At 41.5% G+C, this 23,100-nt stretch overlaps 1 protein-coding gene across 2 annotated transcripts; it reads left to right on the top strand.

Annotated features, from left to right (window-relative positions):
• Nucleotides 1–669: 669 nt before the first annotated feature.
• YBX1 (Y-box binding protein 1) lies at nucleotides 670–22,230 on the top strand. Of its 2 annotated transcripts, XM_046008353.1 has the most exons (8): nucleotides 670–975; nucleotides 1,670–1,733; nucleotides 13,230–13,263; nucleotides 16,016–16,105; nucleotides 16,405–16,707; nucleotides 16,980–17,062; nucleotides 20,803–21,068; nucleotides 21,834–22,230. In XM_046008353.1, the coding sequence occupies exons 1-7, from the start codon at nucleotides 810–812 to the stop codon at nucleotides 21,035–21,037; spliced, it is 975 nt and encodes a 324-aa protein (XP_045864309.1). In that variant the 5' UTR covers nucleotides 670–809; the 3' UTR covers nucleotides 21,038–21,068; nucleotides 21,834–22,230. The 2 variants fall into 2 exon arrangements, with proteins under 2 accessions (XP_045864309.1, XP_045864320.1); XM_046008364.1 differs by lacking the exon at nucleotides 16,016–16,105.
• Nucleotides 22,231–23,100: the final 870 nt, after the last annotated feature.

The following is a 23,100-nucleotide window of genomic DNA, read 5'->3' as shown; positions in this document are numbered from 1 at the left end:
GCCCTCCCCTAAATATGCTGATCAGGGTCGGTCTGACGGACGGCGTGGTCCCACCAAGGTGACTGTGACTGCTCCGCCAAAACGGACACTCTTTGAATGCATACGTTTAAGTCAGTTCTAGACACCCTCGCTGTGCGGAGAGTACATGGCCATTGTAGAAAATACGGTTCTATCTGCAGTAATGGTCTGAGGTCACAAGAACCACATTTAAAGCAGAGAGAGAGAGGAAGGCCTTCCCTCGACATGAGGCTAGGTGTAGTCCGGTGCCCTTCCAAGCCCCCGGGTCAGGCCAGGTAATCCGGTCAGGCGTTTGACGGTCCCCTTCCTTCGGCCAGGATCTAGCCCTGGACTGGGGGCCCTCCCGCCCGCGTTGCAGCCTCGTGAAAGTCACGTTCACTCTGCCCGTCCTCTCGGGTACTCTATGGTTCTCGTGGTGACTCTACTCTAATTCTAGTTCCGGTCTCTATGGCGGCGGCGGAGGCAGGAACGGTTGTAGGTCGGCCGAATTAGCCGCCTAAGAGCCAATGAGAGTGGAGGAGTGATAAAGTATTAACCAATAGAGTCCAGGAGTTGGGGTCAGGTGGTGAGATTGACAGCAGTGCTGGCCAGTGAATGATGCTTGGGGCGGGCCGGTCGCAGGGCTTATCCCGCCCGTCCCGCCATTCTCGCTAGTTCGATCGGTAGCGGGAGCGGAGAGCGGACCCCAGAGAGCCCTGAGCAGCCCCACCGCCGCCGCCGGCCTAGTTACCATCACACCCCGGGAGGAGCCGCAGCTGCCGCAGCCGGCCCCAGTCACCATCACCGCAACCATGAGCAGCGAGGCCGAGACCCAGCAGCCGCCCGCCGCCCCCCCCGCCGCCCCCGCCCTCAGCGCTGCCGACACCAAGCCCGGCACCACGGGCAGCGGCGCAGGGAGCGGCGGCCCGGGCGGCCTCACATCGGCGGCGCCTGCCGGCGGGGACAAGAAGGTCATCGGTGAGGGCTGGACGCGGACGGGGGTGGGGCCGTAGAGAAGTCTGGCGGCGGAACCGTTACCCGAAGCGTGGCGAGCCGGCGGGCGCGCGGCCGGCGGGGACCGACTCGGCCACGCGCGGCTGCCCCTCCCCCACCCCCCCACCGCCACTCGCGCCCTCGCGGACGCCGGCCCGCCCCGGTCCGCGTGCCCGGCTGGAGCGCGCGCGCGTCGCCTCCCGCGCCCCCTGCGGACCCCGCGCGGTTGCGCGCCCCTCCCCCCGGGCGGCCGCGCGCCGCCGACCGCGTGTGCGGCGGGGTCCCTCCCCTCCCCGGCGGCCGCGTGCGCTCGGGCCCGCACGCCGTTGTTCCGTCCCCTCAGTCCGCTCCCTTCCGCGTGTACCCTGAGGGCGCGGCGCGCCGCCTACGCAGGCCCGAGTGGGCCGGGCGCTTCCCCTTCCCTCACGTGCTCCCCGCCCCGCAGCCGCGCCCGCCCGCCGGCTCCGCGCCCCGGGCCTGCCCGCGGGCCTTAGCCGCTCCGAGCCCACCCACGTGTGCTTTGGGGCCCGCGCGCGGCCTCGGAGGAGAAAGGCTGTCAGGTGGTCGCGGGCCTCGGCGGAGCGCGTGCGGGGCTGGGTGCCCAAGCGTGGCGGGTCTAAGAAAGGACGTCTGGTAATCGTGGGGTTTTGTGTTTTTGTGTTTTTTTTTTTCCCTCCAGCAACGAAGGTTTTGGGAACAGTAAAATGGTTCAATGTAAGAAACGGATATGGTTTCATCAACAGGTGAGATGACCGCCACCGTAGTCTCCGTCCTACCTTTTGCATGCTCTGCTCCGTGGGTAGGCTCTGTGCGGACGAGGAAAGCTGTAAGCATGTGTAACTTGTTACTTCTCGGCAGTGAGTCTGTTTTCCTCGAAGATTGAAGAGATTAGGAGTTTAGACATGGTCTTTGTTTTGCAGCTAAATATTAATTTAAAATCCGTTTCAGAGGCTTCTTAGGTGAGGAGCAATTTAAAAGGCAAGTGCAGTGAGTGAGCCAACTCTTAACAGAGCAGATTGAGGAAACTGAGGTCTAGTCTAATTCTCTCGCTATTTTTATTCTTGTCACCCTTTTATAACTTTATGAAATTGGTAGTGAAGAGCGTGATGTGAGCACTGACTAGTATATAGAGGTTGTTTCTAACGCGTTAACCTTTGGAGGTAACAAGATTTGACAGTGCAAGATTTGTCATCTTGACTGTTATATGGTCTTTGTTTAATGTTTTCAGTGTATGTTGTCTTGAATGCTTTGGATAAATTTCACATTAGGACTACAGTAGTTTCAGTAGGTACCTGTAGTAGCATCTGGAAAAAATTGCCTCTTTTCCTTTCTCAGCTTTTATTTCTCATACTTTTTGGTCTCCATCTTTAGGATTAGTCCTTAGAATCGTTGGTAGCAATAGTGATGCAGTTTTACATACTGTACTCTTCATGGTCTCCCTTGTGAGCCGGGCATCATTTTCAAGATGGCTGCCAAGCAAGGCTACTAGTGCAGTTGCATATGGGTGTAGAGCATGGTGTGTGCTCATAGCATATTAGCCTTACAGGTAGGATAGTGTCATCTCAGCGTTTTATTACATTCTTACTCTAGAAGGCATTAAACAACCAAATGTTTTAAAAGAAGACCTAAGAGTAAGAAATAATACTGCATGCATGTGAAATGGACGCTACTGCAAGAAACCCAAATGGGCAAGATCAAGCTTAAAGATAGACCTAATTGGCTGGTGAAAAACCTTTCATTACTCAACCCTAAAGTATTGTCGAAATGTTCAAAGCAGAAGAGATTTTAAGCATTTGATGGCCTGTTTTCCATGGTTGCAGTTGAGGGGAAACAGTTCTGTTTCTTCCAAAATCTTTGGGAATTTACTCTTAACACTGCTTTTGTGGGCCAAGGCTACATTTTTCATCAATTTTTTAGCAATGGGTTACTAGAGATGAAGGAAGGGAATGCATGGCTGCTTATATTTGACTACTTCTTAGTTGATCTCTCAATGTTAGGATTTCAGTTTGTATTTCTTCTCTTACTCTGACTCTTCTTACTGTCCTAACCCTTAAACCAATAGTTTTCAAATTAAAATAGGCTTACTGTTCTGGAGGTGGTTAAAAAATACAAATTCCTCAGTTCTTTCTTTCCAGCCTGGATTCATTGGGTCTGGGGTACATTTTTAACAAGAATTCCAGTTATGTTTGGTGGGCCATACGTGAAAAACTGCCATTAACCCTTTACCTAATGTAATGCTCGTGTACACATTAGAAGGGACTGTAATTTGCAGCCTTTTCCGTGGTTAGATTGTAGTTTGTGTGTGCTTTAGATGTTGTACCATGTGCCTTATGTTTTCCTGCATTTTTTTGTTAAAGGGACAGAGGTTATGATTTTTGAAGTGAACAGTTGATAATCCAATATAAAAGAACTGACTTACATATACCTTAAATTATTTTATGAGATGCCACTCCTTGAATATCTCATTTCCAACTTGGAATCAACCCTGTTGGTGGTCCTCCAGGGCACATTAAATGTAGATAGACTTTTGATGATCCTTTGTTTGGACTCAAAATAACCTCAGCTATTTTGTCAAGTTAACTGGTTTAAATGTGCTTTGTGTTTCTAAACTGGTTATTGCAGTGATTCTAAGACTTTAGAGTCACTGTAAAATGTGACAGCAATTAAGTCCAGGAGAAGTTTGCCTTGATTAAGGGGAAATAAAGGTCTTAAAAAACTAGAGTTTGGTACTAGTTTCCAGGTTGGTTAGGTATGTAGGGACTTGGCTCTAGGTGGGGTTTTGGGAGGAAGCAGACACATGCTGCTTCTGTAGAAAGGAAAGGATGTAGTGTTTGAGATGATTGCTGTGACTATAATTTTAACCTTGGAGTTCTATGAATTACATTCTGGTTCTTAAGAGTTTTGTAATGAAAACAGAAGATAATTTTTATGTAAACTTTGATTTTAAAGAAATGTGTTTTCATTGCAAGTATTGTTCTAAATTACTACCTGTGAAAATAATGTATCCTTATCAAAATTATTTTTTATAGGATTTTCTCCTGGTGGTTTTCTTGGGTAAAAAGTGCTAAATAAAAGAGTGTACAGCTTTAGAACATCAAATATTTTGGCTGCCTTTTTTTTTTTTTGGTTACAGAATCTAAGAATTCTGAGAAATTTATCGTTAGTCCTTCAGTATGCTATGTCTTGGAAACTGATTGGATTACATGATTAGAGGGGTTTATTAACGTCCTGTCCCCATTTCATTTTATTATGAAAAGTTTTTCAAAACTGTTGAAGATGTCATTAGACAGATGCTACAGGGGTCGGTGGTTTCAGGGTTTGGTTTTTTGCTTTTTAAATCTGGAAACCCAATTTTGTCTTTTGCTTCCTGTTGTTGAGGGTTAATCCATGCTCATGAAATTTGTGAAAAGTTGGCATGAATCAGTAACAGTTTTTAAAGTTTTTCATTGGGATGTGCGTCTTTCATAGTGACCACAATAGGAATACTTCTCTGTTCTCCAGAGTACTTAAAAATGTTTAATCAGTCGTTCTAGAGTTTTGGGGTGGGCAAGGAGTTTGGAACAAAGAGAATCCGATAGGTAAGAGGACAATAAACTGGTGACCTACTAGCTGAATCTACCTTCATATGTTCTGTTTGGATAACACAGTCTCTGGAAAAGAATTGGAATGAGTTGGTGATACTTAAAATTGGGAAGATAATCTCCAAAATAATCAGATTACTATCTTTTTAAGATCTGAGTTTTAGCTTTGGGACCTGAAGTCCCATGTAAATAAAATCAGTTGTCCATGAGTATTATTGACACCTTTAAATGGGGGGTACATTCTCTTTACCACAATATGTCAGGTTTGGTTTTCTCCTGTGCTGACTTCCCTTCCTGCCTGGCCTCTGTACATTTGAGTTTATTATCCTAGGAAGAGGTATAATAAACTAAGCCAAGGAAGGGTTTAGCTATCTTCAGGAAAAATACTTAGTCGTGGCTGTCAGGTTTGGTCTCTCTTTTGGGGATTTCCCTGTGTATACAACTGATGGAAGTGACTTCCTTCACACAGTGGTGACACACAGAAAAGTGGCTAATGTTTTTCAAGCACTTACACCGGGCATTACTGTAAATGCTTTACATGAACTAAGCCATTTAATCCTCAAAATATTTGAGGAGTCCGTATTCTGAGGCACAGAGAAGTTGAGTAACTTGCCTTGTGAAGCATGGAAAGTGGCAGGGCTAGGATTTGAACTCCCATTTTCTGCCTTTGGCGTTTGTTCACTAGCAGCTATTAACACTATTCCTGAAAATTGGCCCTAGTTCTCTTCAGTTCGGCTGGTGTCCACAGTTACAGATTATTTCTTAGGTTAACTATTCTTAGCCATCAAAAGACTTTACCTAAATGATACCTACCAGTCACTGGAGCTCCTCTATGTGCTGACTTAGTTTCCCAGATTTGAAAAAATTTGCTTTTTTGCACTATTATGTGCAGTTAGGTAGTGCTGTACCAGAGTTTAGTGCGGATTGGCTTTACAATTAAAAAGGATTTCCTTAATATAGCTAATACTAAGATGCAGTTGAGGAATTAAAGGAGAGAGCCTTTGACCCTTATATTACTTGTGAGTCTTTATTTTTTTAAATATTTTATTTGTTTGTTTATTTATTTGAGAGCAAATGTGCGCACGTGCACAAGAGGGGGAAAGTCAGAGGGAGAAGCAGACTCCCTGCCAAGCAGGGAGCCGGATGCGGGACTCGATCCTGGGACTCCAGGATCATGACTTGAGCCAAAGGCAGTTGCTTAACCAAATGAGCTACCCAGGTGCCCACTTGTGAGTCTTTAAGGGTTGTTTAAATAAGACTATATGACTGACATGGCCTAAAATATTTACTCCCTGGTTCTTAGTTCTAAAAATTTGTAGACCTGTGGGAGAGTGATTACCAAGTCTCCTGGACTGTTAAAATCAGACTGAATTTGGTGACAAATGGTACGGGTATCTCTATATCATAGAAGGCGTGGATAATCTATAACTTAACTGACTACATGTTGTGGCACTAGGAATACTTGGTGGGTGCTGTTAAGGAAGGATGGGTGGGTGGAAGCATAAAAATGATACCTGAGTAGTTCCTAAATCATGGTGTATCATTGGCAGTCTTGAAAAAGCACTGTTACTGGTTGTTGTTTTGGGTAGGGGGTGTTTTTGTTTTGATCTCAGAGCTGAGGCTCTTCAGACAGTGACTTCTATATAAGGCACTTCAGGATTGATTTGCATGCTGGTTGTGTTAACTATTGATTTTAAGTTGGCCAGAAGTCATCCTTATTCACCAAGTCACTGATAGATAAAAGCTTTTCATCTTGAAATCTAGAGTAGAGAATGAGCTTACTTCTGTTTACCAAGTATTGGGGCTGTTATTGCTGGATTTTCCACCCTTCAGTCTTAGCCCTTGGAAACATCTACACTCCAGCTCACTGAGGCAGAATGATACAAAATATTGGGAGGAATAGTGTGCCTGCTGGCCCATAAGAAGTTTAATAGAAAACAGGTAAAAAGAGAAGTAGGGTTTATTGTCTTATGGCCATCTGCAGAAGTTGGAAATTGGTATCCGAATGCTTTGGGTTGTGAAGCATATATGGATGCTAAATCCTAGAGGTTTTTATGACTTAGAGTTAATAATTTGTGCAGTTGGGCAATTTAAGCTGTTGAAAGGGCTTGGTGTGGTATTCTGCAACAAGATAATAGGATAAAAGTATTTAGGTATGGATAGATGAGCTTATATGTTAGGTTTCATTTAACGCAATGCTGTGGTTTGGCAAAAGATTTCCTAAAATTCTAGGACATTTGAGACACTTTAATCTGGATAAATTTAGTAGTGTAGCAGTTTAGTGCTAGCTGCATGTTTTTACCTTCATTGTGCTACATTGGGAACTTTTTTTTTTTTTAATTTGACAGAGAGAGAGATCACAAGTAGGCAGAGAGAGAGGGGGAAGCAGGCTCCCTGCTGAGCAGAGAGCCCGATGCGGGGCTCGATCCCAGGACCCTGAGATCATGACCTGAGCCGAAGGCAGCGGCTTAATCCACTGAGCCACCCAGGCGCCCCTACATTGGGAACTTTTAAGAGACTTCTATTTGTAAATCCTAGCAGAATTTCCTTTTTCTTTAACATTTTTCCAAACTGAAAATGGTAACCCCTTTTTTCTTCAGCCTCTTGCTATCTGTGATTCTTTTTTCCTTGAAGTCCATACTGTGGCCTCCTTTGCTGAATAAGGACAATATTACTAGTCGGGTGAGAAAACCTGAGAGGAGGAGTGTTTATGAAAAATTTTCAGTGTAAATAATGCACTTAACAGCAAGAAGAGGAGTAGTAGAATCCAGAAAGCATACACCTCAGTGCAGGAGGACTGTGCTGTATGGAGTGACACTGTTGGGATATTGTCGGCCTGTGCTGTCCAGTACAGTAACCATTAGACTTGTAGGAAAACGTTCTTGCATCTGAGAAACAGAATTTTTTTTTTTAAACTTGAATTTTAAACTGATACCCAATTTAGTGTTTGTTTTGAACCACTTTCTTATGAACAGCTTGCGTTTGTGAACCTACTTTTCAGAGTGTAAAATATAGAGCAGATTATGAAGGCTTAGTATGAAAAAAGAAATGTAAAATACTTCACTTTTTTATATTGATTTTTATACATGTTTAAATGGTAAAACTAATTTTACCTGCTTTTACTTTTTTTATTGTGGCTACTAGAAAATAAACATAGATAACGTATTTTTGCATGCTATCCGAAAGTACTACATTCCTGTGAGACCTCATGAAAGTGAAGTGGCATCAGGTGAACTTTCAGATAACAGGGCAAACCTGTATCGAGCTTAAATTTTATTTCTTTCGGACAGCATTACTAGGCACTGAGCTGCCAGTAAAATAATGTCTCAAGTGGCAGCAGTACGGATGGGCTTGGGTTTGATTATAGTATGGTCTTTAGGTAAGTGTTATTTTACCTCATTGTCCAAATAAGGCAACTAGCCCCAAATCGGATAGTTAGTAATGGGGATAGCCAGGATTCTAACCTTGGCTCCAGTGTTTATAGTAAGGAATGCTGAACCACATTGCTCTATATATACACTGCCTGCTCTTCTTTCCTTTTCCTCCTTTCTGATCAGTACGACTTAACATACTATGATATATGGAAAATAGTGTTGGGTAATTCAGCTGCTACATTGGATCAAAGGTGGTGGCCTTCTAGGTTGAAATACTTGAAGATAGGCCATGTGTTAACTTTTATTACTGGTACTTAGCACAGTGCCTAGTTAGTTAGCTGCCTTTTAAGATTATTTGTTTTCGGAGGGGAGGGGGACAGGGAGAAAGAAGAGAGAATCTTAAGCAGGCTCCTTGCTAAGCACAGAGCCCAACATGGGACTGCATCTCATGACCCTGAGATCACAACCTAAGCCAAAACCAGGAATTGGACGCATAACCAACTGTGCCGCCCAGACACCCCTAGTGAGCTAGCTTATTACTATACTAGTCTGTCCTGTCCATAATTTTCCACCCTCGGTAAAGTATAGTAAAGTTAGAAGGATGTCTCTTGGTTCTCAGCATATACCACAAAAGATAAGGTGCAGTACTAGGAATGCCTGCCTGCCTTTCTTTATCTCTTTCAAAGATTTTGTTTATTTATTTGACAGAGATCACAAGTAGGCAGAGAGAGAGGAGGAAGCAGGCTCCCCACTGAGCAGAGAGCCCAATATGGGGCTCGATCCCAACCCACTGAGCTACCCAGGCATCTCTCTTCTTCTCACATTAATAATAGCGGGGGGTGGGGGTTGTTGTTTTGTTGTTTTTTTCTTTTTTTAAGATTTTTATTTATTTATTTGACAGAGAGATCACAAGTAGGCAGAGAGGCAGGCAGAGAGAGAGGAGGAAGCAGGCTCCCTGCGGAGCAGAGAGCCCGATGCGGGGCTCAATCCCAGGACCCTGAGATCATGACCTGAGCCGAAGGCAGCGGCTTAATCCACTGAGCCACCCTGGCGCCCCTGGGGGTTGTTTTTAAAGTGTTTTGTTTTGTTTTAAGGTTTTGTTTGAGAGACCACACAGAGGGAAGGAAGAAGCAGACTCCCCAGTGGGCAGAAAGCCCCACATGGGACTCAGTCCCAGGTTCCTGGGATAATGACCTGAGGTGAAGGCAGACATTTAACTGACTGAGCCACCCTGTGCCCTGGTCAACTTATTTTAATTACTGCTTTTTCCTCTTCAGTGAGATCTCTAGTAGCCGCGAGCATGCATCTTTCTCCAGTATTACTACAGATAGAAGTTCACAAACTACCACTCAGCGGCTGTTTTTATATGACTTATGAGCCCAAAGTGGTGTTTACATTGGGGGAGGAGATACATAGCAGAACCTTGGTCTAACGGAATAGCTGTGTAATTCAGGTGAGAATGTAGAGGTACTTGTTATTTGTTGTCCTCTAAAAAATAGACCGTCATGCTGTAAGCTAACTCTAGAACTAAAAATGTAGATTTCCAAACTGGTCCTTTTTGAGTTCTTAACATAAAGATCAGGGCCCGAAGAGTCAAATTTTACCACTGAGTAGATGAACACACACTTGATTTTCTTAATTTGTAGAATGGGTTAATGATAGTGTCTACCTCAGGATTGTGAGGATTGAAGGGTATGTATAGTTAAGGCATTTGGAACAATACCTGGAACTTAAGTCCTCAGGAGGGTAAGCTGTTGTATCTAATTTTTCCCCCATTTTGCAGATGAGACCGCTTTCCAAGGTTGCACAGCTATTAAGAGTGGAATAAGAACTAAAAATTGGGTTTTCTTTTGGTAGTGCCTTGAATTTCTGCATAGTCACTTAAGTTGTAACTAGATTGATCTAATGCATCCAGACTATAGTGTTCTATCTAGGCTAAAACTTCATTTTTCTGAGTTGTCAAATTTTCTCCTAAAATCCATATATGCTTTAGCCATATATATATGCTGGTTTATTGTCAGCAGAGTAAGTGAGTGCTGTTGCCTGGCACATATTAATGAACCTTTTATTGGTCTCTACATATCTTTTTTTTTTTTTTAACATTTTTATTTTTATTTTTTAAAGATTTTATTTATTTATTTGGCAGAGAGAGACACAGTGAGAGAGGGAACACAAGCAGAGGGAGTGGGATAGGGAGAAGTAGGGTTTCTGCGGAGCAGGGACCCTGATGTGGGGCTCGATCCCAGGACCCTGAGATCATGACCTGAGCCGAAGGCAGAGGCTTAACCCACTGAGCCACCCAGGCGCCCCTCTACATATCTTTATACCCACAAAGCAACTCCCTTCAGCTGTCTTTCAGAGGATACGTTGTGTGTCTTGCATACCTTGTACTGTTTTGGTTTTAGTTGTTTGTTTGTTTTTTTAAGATTTTATTTTTTTATTTATTTATTTGACAGAGAGGCCGGCAGAGAGAGAGAGGAGGAAGCAGATTCCCCGCTAAGCAGAGACCCTGATGCAGGACTCGATTCCAGGACCCTGAGATCATGACCTGAGCCGAAGGCAGAGGCTTAACCCGCTGAGCCACCCAGGCGCCCACTTGTACTGTTAAGATTGTTCTAGGGGGGCCCGGGTGACTCGGTTGGGCATCTTCCTTGGGCTCAGGTTGTGATCCCAGAGTCCTGGGTTGGAGCCCCACATTGGGCTTCCTGCTTAGCAAGGAGCCTGCTTCTACCTCTCCACCTATTTGTGCTCTCTCACTCTCTCAAATAAATAATAATCTTAAAAAGATTGTTCTAATTACTAGATAACTAGTTCATAAATTTTCTAATTCCTTTTATTACCACCTTGAAGGAAAAATCTGTAGATAACTACTTGCATTTTCTTTTTTTTAAAGGTTTTATTTTTAAGGTTTTATTTATTTGACAGAGTCAAAGCAGGCAGAGGGAAAGGGTGAAGTAGGCTTTCCGCTGTTGGGGGAGCCTGATGTGGGACTCCATTCCAGGACCCTGGGATCATGACCTTAGCTGAAGGCAGACGCACATCTGACTGAGCCACGCAGGCGTCCCGTCTTTTTATTGTAGAGCGTATTCTGTACGTACATAGCTGTTTGCAACTATATCAATACATGAAGAGTGCTACCACAGAGACCAACTGTTAAAAGAAATTATGTGTTGGCTACCCAGATAAAAAGTGGCATTATCAACAAATGAAAATTTCTCTTCATGGAAGTTGCATTTTTAGTAAATTTAATGTATGTTAAAACTGTGAAATACTAGATTCAAAATTCAAGTTACAATAAATATACTTACATGAAAGTCCATTAGGATACCAAATAATTCTTTACCTAGTCCTCCAGCAAGCCTGATATTCTTCACCCCAATTATGGCAAATCGTGCCCATCTTTGGAACAATTAAATGGCCTATGGTGGTCAACACTGCCCCTGTTGAGAGTTCCTGTTCTAGACTTAGCCTACCTTTCCTACTCACCAGAATTTTGTTGCGCTTCTCCTTAGGGCCCCAGGGTTTGGAATTCAGTCCCAGTGTTGGAGATGAGAACTTAATAGTGATGTCTGTGGAACTTTGTGGGATGCCTGTAGACCTATTTGACAAGCATTATGGCAACCATTTATTCCGTAGGTTTTCTAGTATTTAACTACCTTTAAAGGTCCGTTTTTAATCTGTTGCCTTGAGTAGCTTAAACTTCTGTTCCCATAAGTGAAATGTCCTCATGTTATGATAGTCCAAGCTGTGTGGATTCTTTAGTGCATTTCTTCCTCCACAGTTCAACAAGGAGCCAACAGTCAGTAAGCCAGTCAGTCTAGTTCATTGCAACCTTTGTTCCTTTTGTCATTAAACATTAGAACTCTTATTGAGCCCATCCTCTCTCTGACCTACTGGATAAAATGAGAGTTTGGGAGGTCAGTAAAGGTCTGAAAAATGGTTTCTCCTGTGGTTTTTGCTTATGTAATGTAATCTTAATCCTAGTGTCCCAGCTAAAATAAGCTCATTCTCCCATTTCCCCCTCACTTCCAAAATCCATGTATCCATATAGTTTTCCCCATTTTTGCCACAAGAAAGAGATCCTCAAATATATTCTCTCACACATAAGCCCCTTAATTTAGACTTCCATCAGTCCTAGTCTGGTTCTAGACTATTGTTTAGAACTAATTGGGCTCCTCTGGGGCGCCTGGGTGGCTCAGTGGGTTAAAGCCTCTGCCTTCCGCTCAGGTCATGATCCCAGGGTCCTGGGATCGAGCCCCACATCGGGCTCTCTCCTCCGCGGGGAACCTGCTTCCTCCTCTCTCTCTGCCTGCCTCTCTGCCTAGTTGTGATTTCTCTCTGTCAAATAAATAAATTAATTTTTTAAAAAAAGATCTAATTGGGATCCTCTTTGATATGAAATTTCCCTAATAGCCACTAAATTTTAACATCTGATGATGATATGCCATATTCATCTACTCAAAGGCCTTTGGTCCCTCCTCTACCTACATATTGTTTAGCCTCTATTCTTTACCCTCCCCCACCCACAGCCATATTCCTCATGCTCCAGCCAGTTTGAACTCTGCTTGCATTGAATTTGTTAGTTGCTGTTTTACCCAGATCCTTGACTTCTTTTCTGTCTACCTCTGGAATGTCTTTCTCATTTTCCAGTAAACTTTAAGACTTAAGGCAAATGAAATGAGAAAAAAAAAAAAAAAAGACTTAAGGCAAATGTTTCCTCCTTTAACACTACTTTTACTTTTAAAGTCCAAAAGCAGATAATTCAACCATATTTCTTTAGCAATTTGACCAGATATTTAATGATTTCCGTGAAATGGTGTCTGATACGAAGTGAAGGGGTTGTGTGTGTGCTTTTAGGAAGTTGTCTCATTCGTCCTCGCCACCTTAGTTCTCCAGTACAATGCTTGTTGCCACAGGAATGGAGTTAAGAGTGGTGTATGCTAGAAAGTTGTTAATATTTGGTAGGATAATAAGGAGTGATAGTTGCTAGTCGCTTAAACCCTCTTAATAGCCTTAATGGCTTAGTAGGTCACACTTAGACTTTTTTTAATCCTTCTGCAGATAGTGAAGTTACAACTGTTGGAACTGCTTAGTCTCAAAAAAAAGAAAGAAACAAAAATTATGTTTCTGCTTTAAATTTCTTGGGGGCTGGTTGGCAGCCAGAAAGTCTCTAACAATAGGGAAAAGAGGGGGGGAATGCACGAAGAACCATGGTTATTCTTAACCTTTGGCAACATGAAATGTATTTCATTTATGACTTGTTCAACTTGGTTCTGTCTTGCAGGAATGACACCAAGGAAGATGTATTTGTACACCAGGTGAGTGCTCGTGTGAATGTTTACAGTTCTAGTTTTAAGGTTGTGAGAAGAAAGGGGTGGATGTTCTCTCAACTATTTTTCCTTGCAAAAAGGTTATTATATCCAACCACTAAACAATTTAGCTCCCACAGAAAGAGTGGGAGCATGCTTAAATGTATACGTTGAAACATAGTGGCGGTTTACTTAATTAAAATAAGTGTTTCAGATGGGTATTTTGTTAATAGCTGTAGCTTTTTTAAATGAAATGTGCTCAACTCAACTAAAATTTTGAAATCCAATTTCAAAGGAAGAAAAAATCTCTCCATTAACCTAAACTTGAACTAATTTTGCTATAAATACACAAACTTTGGTAGGGTTGTTTTCAAACACTGTCATGTTTTAACCTCTATCATAAGGACAGATCACAGTGATCATGGGGAAAATAGGACTAAACTACAAGACCTATCAATTTGAAGCCAACACTATAATACCAACAAAGTTAGCCTACGTCCTTCTGTTTATTCTAAAGCACTTTGAATGGGAATTATCTTTGAGAATTTTGGTTGGCTTGAAAAATTGTGACAAAGTTGGTAATTATGCATTAAAAATTATTTACATTGGCTTCAGTGTTTTAAGAGAAAAAACTAATGGGCTTAGGTGCCATATGCTGAACTTTCACAAGTACATTTAAGAAAAATATTTTGGAAAGTGCTTGATCATTAAGCATTACTTTTATTAAAGTAAGCCACTGCCAAATAAACACTAATATCTCAAACTTAAGTATCTCATGGGCTCCTCACAGGCGTACACCGGATAGGAAGAACACAGCTGTGTATGTGTAGTTGTGTGCACTGCAGTTTTTTCACCAAGACTGGTGAAATATTGTTATTGTATATTGAAAATCAGTCTTAAGAACTTTTTAAACCACTTTTTTGTACTTTCTATCCAGACACCAAAAGATACAGTTTTCACATTCACACTGTTACTCAGGCAGGTGTGAGCTTGGATGGCAGCATGTTTTTCTTAGGAAGGGCTATCTGAAGTTGGTGCTTTGTTGCTTTCTGAGGTACAGCATTCAGTGGCAATCAAGGGAGCCAGATCAATTTCAAATATGTCCAAAACCTTATCGAAAATCTCAGGGTCAAATATGTGATTTTGGAAACATTTTAATTGTAAACATATGGGCACCTGGCTGGCTCAGTAGGAAGAGTGTGAAACCCCTAATCTCGGGGTCATGGATTTAAGCCCCATATTGGGTATATAGATACTTTTTTTTTTAAATGAACTTTTAAAAAAAAAATCCTAAACATAAATACAGGACTGCTCGGTGTTATTTTTAAAAGAAATGTTTTATACAATTGAATGCCAACTCCTTTGTGTTCCTTACTTCTGCATATTCAAAGGAATGTGAACATTTAGGAACAAGAGACAGCAAGGCTGGTCAGTCTTGTTACTTGTCAGCAGCACAAAAGGGTTTGGGGAGATTGGGGGTGTTCTGGAGATGCTGACCAAAGTAAGCTTTGAAATTGTAATTATCCATACTTTTGCTATCCCCTATGACTGCAGGTAATTGAGAGTTGGCTATATATGGAAGGTATGAAAACTTCGTGACAGTTTAGATGACAGATGAGATCAATTATTTGGCTGAACGCATGTCACCCACTTGGTACTGACCCACAGGTGTCACCAATATGCTTTCCTCTTTATTTTGGAAGTGGTTCAACATTTAGTTGTTTCTTGGGACTTTGGATGCTCAGGTCTTAGTGTATCAAGGAGACTGCAGTTCTGGGCAACTTAGCTTAATTGGCTTCAGCTTTGTTGGTTGTCCTGCCTCCTATGGAATGGAAATGCATGAGTGATCCTGTAATGGATACCGCTGTGATGTAGTAGAACGAACATGGGATTTGGAGTCCCAAGACCTGGATTTAGAAAAGTCCATACTGTGCCACTTAAACTGCGTGACCTTGGGCATTCACCTAACCTTTAAAGGCCTGTTTATTTGTAAAAAAGGAGTAATAATACCTCACATTTGTCTAAATGAGATTGATTAGGTAATACATGAAGGAACTTTACTGTATTAAACTCAAATGTGAGGGGTTATTCTTCCCTTTTTACTTAGTTGTAGCAGTCTAGAGAATAAGTAACAATGTGAGATTTATTGTATTCTGAGGAGGTAATAACTGACTATCCCATGCGGTCAGATAATGTAAAGAGTGGCTCATGGTCAATACATGTGAATTGCATTTCCATTGAAGTATTATCACAGACCAGTTGGAAGGGATTTTGGTTGACATTTGTAATTGAGTTTGATATGGTTAACACAGGGACAAAGTTGGTTTGGTCAACTTTGAAGCATGCAAAACTAAACTCGCCTGTCATCTAAACTGGCCCTGTGTGGGGCTAGCTTCTTCTATTAAGTGCAGTCTTTGGGGGATAGATGGATATCCTCATTTTGTATAAAGCTACATACGATGCTTTTGCAAAAGGCATTTTTTAAAAAAAATACATATTGTTGTGTCTTGAGTGTTAAATTACTTGTTTTAGTTTGGAAAATAGTGGTAAAATGCTGGGGCCTTGTAAGATTAGAGCATTTTGGTTGAGGTTGGGGGTAGCATTGGTCCCTGTTTTCCTAAATTTATTGACGGTTTGGTCTTATTTAAAGCTAATTTTAAGTGTATATCCAAGCTAAAGTAATATTGACTCTGGTACATTTTGAATGAAAAAGCGCATTATTCTCCCCTGTTAATCTATTTTTGGAATGTGATATTACTAGACTGCCATAAAGAAGAATAACCCCAGGAAGTACCTTCGCAGTGTAGGAGATGGAGAGACTGTGGAGTTTGATGTTGTTGAAGGAGAAAAGGTGAGGATGCTTTTTGTGTAAAGGTTTGACTTCAGTATGGAAATATTTTGGAGATCTCATCCGTTAGGATGGTGGCTCTAATGTGGATGGCTGGGTCAGGTGACCACATGAACACAGGTGCATCAAGCCTAATGTGCTGGCTGCAGTTAGAGGGCAATCTCTTCAGAACAGTGAGGAGCTGATGTTTAATCATTTCTATGCACCCCTGGCCACATAGACCCTTTTTTATTTGTTTTGTGTAAATTTTGGTAAGTGTACTTAATTCTGTTGTCACTTTCAATATATGATGGCTTTTGTAGGGTGCGGAGGCAGCAAATGTGACAGGCCCTGGTGGAGTTCCAGTGCAAGGCAGTAAATACGCAGCAGACCGTAACCATTATAGACGCTATCCACGTCGCAGGGGTCCTCCACGCAATTACCAGCAAAATTACCAGAATAGTGAGAGTGGGGAAAAGAACGAGGGATCGGAAAGTGCTCCCGAAGGCCAGGCCCAACAGCGCCGGCCCTACCGCAGGCGACGGTTCCCACCTTACTACATGCGGAGACCCTATGGGCGTCGACCACAGTATTCCAACCCTCCTGTGCAGGGAGAAGTGATGGAAGTAAGTTTTCAGTTTTCACCAAAAAGTAAAAGAAACAGCATGTGATAACTTTAAATAAGACTGCATTTAAAGCATTTTCTGGGTGTCTTCCCCTCTGTTGGAGTAATTAATTTTAATGGGAAGCATTTTTTTTTATTTCTAGAAGATTAATTTATAATTATAGTTACTAGATGATTGATTTACTTATTTTTAACTCCTGTATGCAGACTTTGGATTTGTCTGATTGGGTTTTTACTCTGTTACTGTTTCAGTCAGCTTGATTGTCTTTTCAGGGTGCTGACAACCAGGGTGCAGGAGAACAAGGTAGACCAGTGAGACAGAATATGTATCGGGGTTATAGACCACGATTCCGCAGGTATGGTTTGTATTAAATTTCTCAAGCATATGTTAGGACTCAGCAGCATCCAGCTTCTCCTGCAGCCTTTTGGGGTCATCTTATTTGTTAACACTTAACATTTTCTTTTGTCAGATGCCAAAGAGGTGAACCCGAAGTCAGTTATCTTTGAGAATGTGTTCTTTGCTGGCACTGGTTAAAAACAGCTTGTGTAGATGAGGTCTGCTTTATATTCAGTTGTGGGTTCCCCCTCTCCCCTGAAATGAGGTTATGGAATTTCAGTTTTTCTGTCCTTGAACAGGTAAGAGAATAGTTCAACCTGTGTTGTATGTTTAAGACCTGCTTCATTGGGAGGGAGAAAGGTAAAGGTAAGCATTGCCTTTAAAGCATTAGGAGTATGTGAACTGCACCTTAATCATGAATGAAGACTCTATAGTGTTACCTCTGAGATGGCACACTTTTCCATTAATCGTTTCTCAGTTTAGGTTTTTTGTCACCCTTAAGTTGCAAAATGAAATCACTCCAGTAAAGTACATAGAAACTGGAGTTCCATGAGCCAGATGTGTTTAATATATAAACACATGATATATTTGAGGCAATTAATGTACCCAGTCTGTCCCACAGTGGGTGGATAGAATGGTGTTAACAGCTGTTTCTTTTAAGGGTCTTTTCATTAAAACATTGAGTCTCCACAGGTGATCCTTAAAACTCACGGGTTGGATACTTAAGGCAATACAGTAATAATTCTTAACTGAGCACTTATGTAACAGCTTTAACTGTGTATACCCAAATAATTTTAAAGAGATTCCTTACTGTAAAATTATCCATCATACAATATAGAAATCTTCAAAATACATTGTGATTCTGTAAGAGAGGTTTCCAGACAGGGACACACTCAGACCCATACCCATGTTTAAAATACTTTAAGGAAGGTGGAGCACTGAAGCTTTAGGAACTAGAAACCCAGCTGAGGTTGCACTGCATACACATCAGTATATGTGCGTTGAGAGTTTTGCAGTAGCTGGTGTCCATAATTTATTCTTTTCTTATTTCTAGAGATGTGTGTTGTGTCCTGAGTTTTTATTTCATGAAAATGGCCTGTAGTTGTAGCTCTCCTTCATTAAAATCTCCATCAGGAGATTGTGTTAGCCATGTGCTTGATGTTGGAGATCAATGGGTTTTTCCTGTTGAGTGGGGAAGATTATTTGTGATGCTGACCAATAAGCTTTGTTGATCCTGAACTGAACTATTATTCAAACTAGTTTTAAACCTAGACAGAGATATCTTGTTAAAACATTGCAAATAATATAACAATATCATTTTTTACAGTGTTCATTGTTTTTAGAATTGGTCTAAAGTGGGCTCTCATGGCAGTCTATACATTACATCCATGGTTACCAATGGCAGAAAGTTTACCTTTTTGTTACGCTATAAAGCTGCTTAAATTTTTTGCCTAGCTTCATTGATGTCTTTAAAAAGATAGCATGTGAGTTTTTGTTGTTGAGTGCTTCAGTCTTGTTGTTTCCTTTTAAACTAGACATACTAGTCTCATTTGGATAGACAAATTGATAGTGATAATTGATTACAAAGTATAAGGGAGGAGTGGTGTTAAGAAAGTATTTCCTTTTGTTTGAGAAATTGGGCATATTCGTAGGCTGGAAAATGGCAGCAGAAGATAGTTTGTAGAAAGCAGCTGCTTAGAATTGCCTGTAGATAGGATAGGATTTCATCCATAAGTGAGTGGTGGACTCTTTGCTAACACCTGGGTGTTTTGTGTGTAAGGAGCCAAAGCACGGGCACTGGAGTGCTAGTGGAGTCAGAGACAGAGAGGTGTAAGAGGTATGGAGAATTTTGGACAGAGAATGTGAAGTTATCTCTGGAAGAGAAACAAGGGGAAATCAAATAATAGAGTAATGGTTACAGGGTCCACCCAGCATGCTTGTATTTTACGGCCATTTTTGAGCAGCAGGCTCAGATTGAGCAGAGTTGAATTAGTCCAGCATTTGTTGATCCAAATGTAGATCCTAATGGGTCATAATTAATGGTGGGCTTTATACTTGGGTAAGAAGGGAGAAAAATATTAAGGAAGAATGGGAGATTAAGTGATAGGAATGCTGGATTATAAATCCTAATGGATTGGAAATAAATAATGGGAGAACAAGAAGGAATTAAATTAGGAGAACAGGAAAAGGAGTGTTTGGAGAGTGGAGTCCTTAAAATTGGGAGAACCCAGATAGGAAACAACTGAGTGGGAGGTAAAGAGTTTAAATGCCCAGGTTATTGGGGTTGTCGGGATAACTACAACAGGAAAAGCATAGTAAGTGGAACATAGCCTAACATAAGATTTGAAAAGCTCAGAGTTTTGGAAAGAAATGGGGAAAATTGACTTAGAAGCCACAGTGATTGGGTAAAGCAGCCGCACGTGAAGGCTTCAGGGGAGAGCTGGAAGAGTTCTGCCAAAGACTGTCTATGAGGTTCCAAAACTAGGGAAAAGGGTCTCAGGAAAAAGGGAGGGGAATTAGTTGGAGCCCATGATGACCAGTAGGTATAAAACACATGCTACAATCTTGATGCTTCTGGGGTGCTGTGATTATGGATGGAGGAAAGGCCAAGAAGACCGCTTTCTGACATTTATAGTCACCAGCAAAAGCAATTCTAATCTTTTCCTTGGTGTTAGAAATCTTGATAACGATACTTTTCTTTGTTCCTGATATCTTTAATTTCAGGCTATTAAATATTGCTAGAATGTAAATTTGAACTTTTTTCTAAGTGTACAACTCTGGATTTTAGTATTCACACAGTGAAGCAACCATGACCACACTATCTCTAGTTACAGACTTTATCACTCCTTCCCCCACTCCCCAGCCAGAAAAATACCCTTGTGTCCATTAACAGTCTCTCATTTCCCTGTACCCCAGGCCCCTGGCTGCTACCAGTCTACCTTTTCATGGATAAGTCAGGGTCCACCACATGGATGTCCTGTTTTGTTGAATATTTCATTAGTCAGCTAATGGGCACTTGGGATTGCTTATACATTTATGTTACTGGTAATCACGAAATGGATACTTTGTGGGTGTATAGACCTGTGAGTGGAATTGCTGGGTCACATAGTGAGTGACTCTTAACATTTTGAGGAATTGCCAGGCTGTTTTCCAAAAGCTGCTGTACTGTGATTATATTCCCACCAGCAACGTATGAGACCTCCAATTTCTCCACATCCTCACTGGCACTGGTGCTTTTCTGATCTTTTGATTATGGCCATCTTGGGAGGGTGTGAAGTGGCCTCTTTGTTTTGAATTGCATTTCCTTAATGACTAATGGTTGCTGTGTGTTTTGATTTATATAGAGCATCTTTTCTTTTTGATATCCTGCTTTTTTAGCAAGTGCTCATCTATCTGTAAAGGATTATTAGTAGCACTTGGTTCCAAACCTGGCTATCATGGAGCCCATTTAAAATGACATCAAAGTGTGTCTGGTGTTAATGCCACTTCGTCATTTCATGATTAATTTTGTAATAGGTTATACTGTAAGTTTGTGAGTCCATTAAAACCAGTTTTAAATACACATCCTCTATTTTACACTTCAGATCCTTGCACAGACATCCCATCCAGTTTGTAAAATGGGAACCAAGTTTGTGCTTTTTGGTTTTTTGATAAACAGGCCAGATGTGATGTTTAGTTGACTGACCCAGTGAGAACACTGGTGGATGGGTTAAAGAATGAAGCTTTTATCGTTGCAACTTTGCACAATGTTCATTCCAGGGGTCCTCCTCGCCAAAGACAACCTAGGGAGGATGGCAACGAGGAAGATAAGGAAAATCAAGGAGATGAGACCCAGGGTCAGCAGCCACCTCAACGTCGGTACCGCCGCAACTTCAATTACCGACGCAGACGCCCAGAAAACCCTAAACCACAAGATGGCAAAGAGACAAAAGCAGCCGATCCACCAGCTGAGAATTCGTCCGCTCCCGAGGCTGAGCAGGGCGGGGCTGAGTAAATGCCGGCTTACCATCTCTACCATCATCCGGGTAAGTAGGCATAGGTGGCCTTCTGGCCTCTGAGCAGTCATGAGTGGTGTCCATTCATGCAAGAGAAAAATCCCAGTTCATCAGGTGAGATGAGCCAATGGTTCTTTAGGATGTCTTTCAGCCGTAGTCCTTTTCAAATTACCTAAGTATCCAGTTTGGGTAATGGCAAGTATCAGGGCCTATCTAAATCGTGACTATTAGAGCCTTTATCAACTGTTCTGAATGGAATCTGTGATTTCAGTGGTAAACTGAGTTATGTCTTGCTATATAACTTTACCCTAAGAAGTATGATGATTATGCTGTGTTTATTTTTAAAAAGAGGTGGGATAGCTTACTAGAATAACCTGCGTGGTTAGAGTCTCTTTGGGGAGAGTGGCAGGTTTGACATTATATCAGGTCTAAAGTTAAGGGATTCCTTTGCGTTCAGTTTTTTACTTGTTACTGAGGAGCATGTAATTGTCTCTGTTTGGCTCTGGAATTGTCATTTCTACCCAGTGATACTTTTGTTTTTTTCCCTTTTATTATAATCTGGGTGGCAAAAGGTCATCCAGAACTGACAGTAGCCATTCTTGTCACAGAGCATTGTTCACTCCTGTTGGATCAGTGTCTTGGGATAAAGAAATAGATTTGTTAATGCCTTCCCTACTTAGCTAATGTAATCTGGAGCAATTTGGTGTATACTAAAAACATTGTAGTCAGTTGTGCAAGATAAACTTAATTTCTTTCTTTCTTTCTTTTTTTTTTTTTTTTTTTTTTTTTTTACAGTTTAGTCATCCAACATGAAGAAATGAAGATGAAATTCCAGCAATAAGAAATGAACAAAAGATTGGAGCTGAAGACCTTAAGTGCTTGCTTTTTGCCCATTGACCAGATAAAAAGAACTATCTGCATTATCTATGCAGCATGGGGTTTTTATTATTTTTACCTAAAGACGTCTCTTTTTGGTAATGACAAACGTGTTTTTTAAGAAAAAAAAAAAAAAGCCTGGTTTTTCTCAATACACCTTTAAAGGTTTTTAAATTGTTTCATATCTGGTCAAGTTGAGATTTTTAAGAACCTCATTTTTAATTTGTAATAAAAGTTTACAACTTGATTTTTTCAAAAAAGTCAACAAACGGCAAGCACCCGTTAATAAAAGGTCTTAAATAATTGTCTTTGTGTATATTTTTGTCTTGTCTTAATTTTAGTTTGTTAAGTCCTTAGCTGGCCAAAGGACCCTTAGCTTAAACCTCGCTGCAAATAGATGGTACTCACCAGATTAGTCAGAAATTTCCTTAAAATGTGTACTACTTCAAGTGACATACCTGTTGGCTCATACTAAACATCAGAAAACACTAGGATGATTTGGCCATTTTCTTTTTCGTAAGTTGTTTTTGCTGAGGGACAGTGGCAAAGGGGAGAGAGCATACGTGCTCCAACTGGATTCTGCAAATCACTTATTTCCTTCCTTGTGGAAGAGTTACTTCAGCCTGTGGCAGAGCCTGGCTGTCCTCTGTAAACAGGCTCACTCCTGTGTGTGGCTGATCCAAGATGGTAACAACAAATATAATGCCTGTAGGAAGACTTACTAAACAATATGGAGGTTGGTGAAAATAATTCTGTGGTCTTAACTCCCTTCTAACCTAAACCTGCTCTGGTTATTCTTGTACAGTGTCTCGGTAGATGTTCATTTGGGATCATCCTGACCAGTTTTTTGGGCCCAGGGGGAGAAGGTGCTGGGGATTTAGAGTGGTACTTCCAGGAGTCTTGAAGTTCTGTGTAAGTCCAGGTGGTGGTGCCCTTTTCCAGAACTTGCTCACATTTCACAACCAAGGTTGTATTGCCCTGGTACCTTTAATTCTAGGGGACTGGTGAATAAGGTGGGAACACAGTGTTTAAGTTAGGCTAGTGTCTTTCAAACTTCTTCCAAACTTGGAGCCAACTTTTTTTTTTTTTTTTTTTTTTTTTTTTTTTTGCCTTTTTTGAAGATGCTCCGTGCTGACGAGTACAGTGGAACAGATTTGAATACTATTGATGGTATGTAAAGTATACT

Source organism: Meles meles, chromosome 1 (assembly GCF_922984935.1).
Source record: "Meles meles chromosome 1, mMelMel3.1 paternal haplotype, whole genome shotgun sequence".
Classification (NCBI taxonomy): Eukaryota; Metazoa; Chordata; class Mammalia; order Carnivora; family Mustelidae; genus Meles; species Meles meles.
This window is presented reverse-complemented; position numbering and strand designations above follow the sequence as displayed.